The sequence below is a fragment of the Aptenodytes patagonicus genome, chromosome 2 (genome assembly GCF_965638725.1).
Source record: "Aptenodytes patagonicus chromosome 2, bAptPat1.pri.cur, whole genome shotgun sequence".
NCBI lineage: Eukaryota > Metazoa > Chordata > Aves > Sphenisciformes > Spheniscidae > Aptenodytes > Aptenodytes patagonicus.
The window spans coordinates 144,424,509-144,430,508 of NC_134950.1; the positions used below are offsets into that span (position 1 = coordinate 144,424,509).

At 49.5% G+C, this 6,000-nt stretch overlaps 1 protein-coding gene across 5 annotated transcripts in view; it reads right to left on the reverse strand.

Annotated features, from left to right (window-relative positions):
* The window catches only part of PPP1R9A (protein phosphatase 1 regulatory subunit 9A), a 157,455-nt gene extending 151,661 nt beyond the window's left edge, over positions 1-5,794 (reverse strand). For 2 of the 5 annotated variants that reach the window (XM_076331481.1, XM_076331479.1), the window contains exons 1-2: positions 5,341-5,502; positions 2,272-3,959 (exon numbers count right to left, since the gene is read on the reverse strand). In XM_076331481.1, coding sequence (XP_076187596.1) covers positions 2,272-3,738 — 1,467 coding nt within the window. In that variant the 5' untranslated portion in view covers positions 3,739-3,959; positions 5,341-5,502. Of the gene's footprint in view, positions 1-2,271; positions 3,960-5,340; positions 5,503-5,734 lie in introns of those variants that run through there. The other 3 variants (XM_076331483.1, XM_076331482.1, XM_076331480.1) reach the window with 2 other exon arrangements.
* Positions 5,795-6,000: the final 206 nt, after the last annotated feature.

Sequence of the window (6,000 nt, forward strand, 5' to 3'; positions counted from 1 at the left end):
TGGCGGGGATTCTCCAGCTGCTCTTTCCAGGTCCCTGCCCACGGTAGCATGGCCAGACAGTGACCTGATGCTGCTGGCAGCCCACCCAGGCTTACGCTGCTTGACACTGCCGAGAGAATTACAGAGTGCTGCGGAGAAAAGGGAGGAAGGCTCGAGAAGCAGCTTTTAATTTTCCACAACTTTCGCTGCACTTCTTCCTCTTAGCGCAAGCCTTCCACATGGTCTCACTTCTGTTTCCCCACATGACTAACAGATTGGATGCATTGAAGGGACAAAAAGCAATCACACGGGGATCTCCCAAACCGCCCAATCTCCCCTACACTGTTCTTTCTCAATGCAGCTTTTATTCTGTTTTCTTCCTATCTACAATGAAGATGCTGAAATAACTAAAGCAATGATTCTTTTACTTTGGATAAGCTTGTTAAGAGTGCTTTATGCTGAAAACCATGACAAATGTACTCTTTTATTATTTACACAAATGACTTTTAGAGCATTTTCCTGATGGACTGTTATTGTTACTTGATAATAGTAATCTGAAATGAACATAGCATGAAAATCTTGAGAAGAAAAGAAAAATTTTGTAACTAAATAATTGAGAGAATACTCTTATAGCACTTGGCATGACAGCATGATTCAGACAGACGACAGCAATATACTGAAGTAATAATGTCACTGTTAGCTCTTTCAAAACAGAAACAGCAGAAAATCCAACCATCTCAAGAATAAAATCGGTGTAATCACTTTCTGAATACTTATCTGTTGGAACCATAACAAACATGATAAAACAAACCTCTACACATAATTGATAGATCTTTCAGAAGAGAGAACATCATCTTGTCTGTTAGTACAGCCTGAGGGGGAAGGCGGTGGGGGGGACAACATTCATCATCCTTTGGAATAAGTGTTTTCTCTACTTCATCTCCAAAAAAATTAAACAAAAGCAGCTAGCTTAATTATGGGAATAATCTAGAGGGAGCACAAACACTGTTAGAATTTTTGGTCCATGACACAAGCCTGAATGAAATACTAACAAAACAAAAAAATCCATTACCTTGGCTCAGAATATTTTGTTTCAGTGTAAAAAACGATCTTTTAGAAGCATGAAGAACACAAAGCTGTTCCCTTCCCTCTACCCCTCAATGAACAGATGTGAAAACCCGGTTGCTTCATTCAGATTAAAATGTCCTAATACAAATATACATCTTATCCTATCTTAAAGCACGGGTGGTGTAAACGCAGATTTTGTAAATCACATTACTTCAAGTTTGATAGTGAAATTTCTGTTTGTTGATTTAATAATTTTCATTACTAAACTCACATAATGAAAATACAGTCAATTACAGATTGTTAATTTAAAAATGTTTAGATTTCAAGTACTCCACCATATATGGCTCTTTCAAGATCCATTTCTGGAAAAAATGACTACGGTTTTGAATTGTCCATTTGAGACCATGTGCATTAAAAGCAACTTGGAAGTAAAATACTTTTATACTTAACTCTGAGACTCAGCAGTGAAAAGCTGGTACAACAAAACATGAGTAGTTATTCCTTCCCCAACTGAAAATACTTGAAACAACATTCTTAGCTGTACTTTCAAGGTACTTAAACCAAAAAAAGCTCTGCAAGACACCATTCATTAGGTATTTCAATCAACTGACTTTGGCGTTGCTGTAGCACTGTGATATACTATATATACGTATATTAATGTTTAATAAAGTTTTAAAAAAGTGAAGCTGCTACTGGAAAAGATGATACTAATTCAGACGCAGAATGTTAACAGTCCTCTACTACTGAGGCAGAATCACATTGTATTTCATGACACAGTGCTTAAATACAAGGACTTTAAAGAACATCTGATGAGACCTGAAGAAAAGCCATCCAATCTAAAGAAGCTGAGATTTCAAATTAAAAATACAAGCAGCACAAAGGCCACCAAACACCCACTTCCACATTTCACCATGTGATTACAGTTCAGTCATGCAAGTCAGAACATGCATGTTAAAATTCTCAAACTTCACAAACCCAGCTGTCATTCCCAATTTCTGCTGGCTTAGTCTGCCATCAAGTAGCCTAGGAAATGACACAAGCTCATCAGAGCTCAGCTTCCTTAATTCATGTAAGATTACACTTGCTGGCTGACTGCAACAGAAATGTGTATCAAAAGATCCCTGCAGTCTTTCCAGAGCCGATATCAGCTGTCAAAATCTACTTCAAATAAAGTTGCATTTGAAAACGAACCAAACCGCAGAAAAAGAGTGTAGGAAACTTTACCTTAATTGGAGCACGGCTAAACTGTATTTTTCTGTTGGCTGGGATTTCATCTTCATCTGGCAATCCATTAATTTCAGAATATTCCATATCAGGTTCATAACAGTTATTTTCATCACTGTCATCCTGATCATCCTGTTCTGTACCTGTCTCTCCCCAGTCAGAATTATATCTCGATCGTACCCGATACACATTGTAGTCAGAGTGCATGTACACGTGGGAACTCTGAAAATTATTCACATCTTCTTGCACTTCTTTTTCACTTGCTTCATCATAATGGGACTCAGTAGCGTCTGAAACAGCATCTGTGGCAAAATCACCACCTGAAGCTACGTTTCTTGGTACTTCTGCAGCTTCGGGTCTATCAAAGACACCCTCTGCATGCTCTGACCATTCCTTTTGTTGCAACAAAACTTCTGTCTCTGTTTTTGACTTACTCCTACCACAGCTGTCCACAGATCTTTCACTGTCAAGCACGTTGACCAAATCCTGTTGACTCACTGCAGAGCTCTCAACAGAATCAGCACTTGCCTCTGTACTCTTCTTTATTTCTTCAGTTGTTTTTGAACCTGCCAAAGTGCCTGTGGATGTCTTCTGTCTCAGTGCTGAAGGCGTGCTATTCTGCTGAGAGTTCTCGGCGGACATCAAGCCTGTACTCTGTTTGGCTGGCGGAGACCACGTGCTGGTATCTTTCAGAGGACTGAAACCCTCAAGGTTTGCAACTGGGGAGGAGATATTTGCGACAGTAGACGAGAGGTTTAGCGGATAGTGACCGGTTACAGAGTACTCTTCACTGTTCTCTGACTTTTCTACAATGATTACGTTGTGTGAGTCAGTGTTCTCAAAAACTGCGCTGAGCTGACTCACAGTTGGAGAGACGGTCTCTGTCCTTGGGCTAAGACTGTCCAGTGAATCAGTGCTGCCTCTGTGAGACTTAGAGCTGCACCATTCATCCAGAAGCTCATTGGAAACGACTTTCTCTTTCTTTGGGGAATAGCGATTGGAATGTCCTGTTTCATGAGCATTTCGCTCAAACATCTTCCGAGTTTCAGTAAACTTGGAATAGGAAGGACCATCATGGATAGTATCAAATCTACTAATCCTTTCTGAGACGGATGATTCCAATTTTACAATTGAACCATCCGCTTTTTCTACAAATTCTTTGGGCCTAATTCGTCTTTGAGGTGACGGAGGGCCACCCTTCCCCCTGGTTTTAGGGGTAACTCCAGCACTTTCACTGGGCTCCATGCCCATTTGCATAAATAAGTTCTTAATTCTATTGACATTTGAGCCATATTTCCTTCCCCTGCTCTGCGAGGCCTCTCCTTCCTCTTTCGTTTTTTGGTCTCCATCCGATTTCGGTTTGTCAAAGGTGCTTTTCAGCGCCTGAAACTCAGTTCTGTAAGCATTCCTGTGAGGAGAGGCACTTCGGAGGGTTGACCTTTCTCCTGAAGACTCTGTTTTCATCATGTTTACTCCAGGAGGGCAAAACCAGCTTACATAGTTTCTGCGGTACCGCTCTCAGTAGTCTGTCACAGCTGAGATTCTGCTTGAGTGTTTTTCTCAGGGGGCACTGCCCTTCAGCAGGGCCATGCTCGACAGAAGATCTGGAGGCAAATATCTAAACACATGCGGTCAATTCTGACAAAGCAGCACAACCGAGGACTCTCAAGAACAACGGCTGATTTAACCTGCAATAGAAAGGAGGGTTTTCTGAATCATGTCAGGTACTTGTACTTCTTTAAATCTAAGCCACAATTTCCATTTACCGTTATTTGACGTGTTTACAACAAAATAGTAAAAAAAAAACCACCTAGCACTGCACAGACACATGAAAACTTGTCATCAGAAACTTTTTCAAATTGATTGTTGCGTAATTTGCAATCTATAGTATCATTCCACAGTGAAAGAACAGATTATTGCATCTTACCATTCACAAAGTATCGTATCATGCCACAAACATGCATGCAAAAGAAAGGCAATGTGACAGGAAAAATAACACTACTTCTGTGTTATGGAACTTTTCTAAAAAAATATAATAAAAAAAATAAATCCCCAAATCAAGCCTCCGAGTTACTTACATCTAACTATAAAGTAATTCATGCAAACATGATGGTTCTGGTTCCCTGAGGCATTGCAAGACAACCCTTGCTCTCTCAGAGAAACACAACGGTAGAAATTCCATCAAACATAATACACTTAGAAAGGCAAAATTAAACAGCAGCTCGAGGGAATAAGAAAAACTGCGCCCAAAGTTAACATCCTCAGTTGACATGGTAAAGAAAGTGAAATCCAGTTAGAGAAAGTTGCCCCTTGCCACGGGCAGCGGTTTTAGCACCTGGAAGAGCCTGGAAGTGCCTAAGGAGGAGCTGCACAAACGGAGCCAGGGGCTGGATCCGCTCCCACCCCCCGGCCCGGGGGGCTCGCAGGGGCCGCTGTGCCGGAGCGGCGGAGCTCCCCGGCCTCGGCGGCCGCCCCGGGCCCCCGCACCCCCGCGAAGGGCAGCACAGGGCTCACCGAGAGCCAAACCCCTCTCCCTTCCCGTCCATCTCCTCCTCCCCAGCCCTCGCTCCGCGAGCCCGCGCCCTGCCGCGCCGCCGCCGCTCCCGCCGTGACGGGGACGCCTCATTTTGGGCGCTGCAACACACGGTGCTCGTACCAAGGCGGGGAACCCCGCCGCCGCGGCGCGGGAGGCGCGCCCGTCCCCGCGCTCCGGTCCCGCCGCCCCTGCCCGAGCGGAGGGCGCCGATCGCCACGGGCGGCTGAAAAGGCCACACGGCAGCGGCTCCCGGCGAGACCCGCCGCTCCTGCCGGTCTCGTAGAAGGCAATAAACTTTACCCGAGAGGACAGCCCCGGAGCCCCTGCGGCGGCTCCTCCTCGGGCGGCCGCGCCGTGCCGCGCCGCGCCGGCGGGCTGGAAGCGCGGAGCCCCGGGCGGCAGCACCTTGCGGCGGGGCAGAGCCCGGGCAGCCGCCCCCGCGCGGCCGGGCCCGGGGAAACAAAAGCCCGGTGACAGGGCTATTCCCCCGCGGAGCACGGCGCCTCTCCCGCCGAGCGCGCACGCCGCCTTACCCAGCCGAGAGCCGCGGCGAGCTCCCCCAGCTTCCCGCCTCAGCGCTGCCCCCGCTCCTCCTCCGGCCCGCGGCGGATCGGCGCCTCTGTGCAGAACGGCCGCTGCCGCCGCCCGCCTGACAGGAGGCAGCAACCACCGCGGCGCCTCATCGCCATTGCAGGCAACGGCAACGGCGGCGGCTGGGGCACCGACACGGCTCCGCGCGCACACCCGCGGCGGCAGCGCGGGGGAGGAGAGCCGCCGCGCCCCGCCGCAGCCGCGCTCCCGCCCGCCGCCCGCCCCTCCGATACGGCGCGGCCGCCGCGCCGCCGCCGCGGGACGCGCCCCGAGCCGCCGCCGCCGCCCGCCGCGGGGCCGCCCGCCGCCGCCGCCTGCGGGTGACAGGTGCCTCACCTCCTCGGCGAGCCGCAGTGGTTCGCTCCGTCGGGGGGGCGGGGGAGGCGGCGAGCCGCGCTCCCGCTGCAGTCCGGCCCCGGGCGGTTACCGCCGAGCGGCGGAGGCCGGGCCCGGCCGCGGCGACGCCGCCTCCGCGCCCGGGCGGCGGGCTCGGCCGCGCCGCTCCACCGCGGTGCCAGCGCCGAGCCCCGCGGCTCCCCCCCGCCTCGGCTCGCCCCCTTCTCCCCCCGGGAACGCTTGTTTCCAGCCCGACCCCCGAGGAC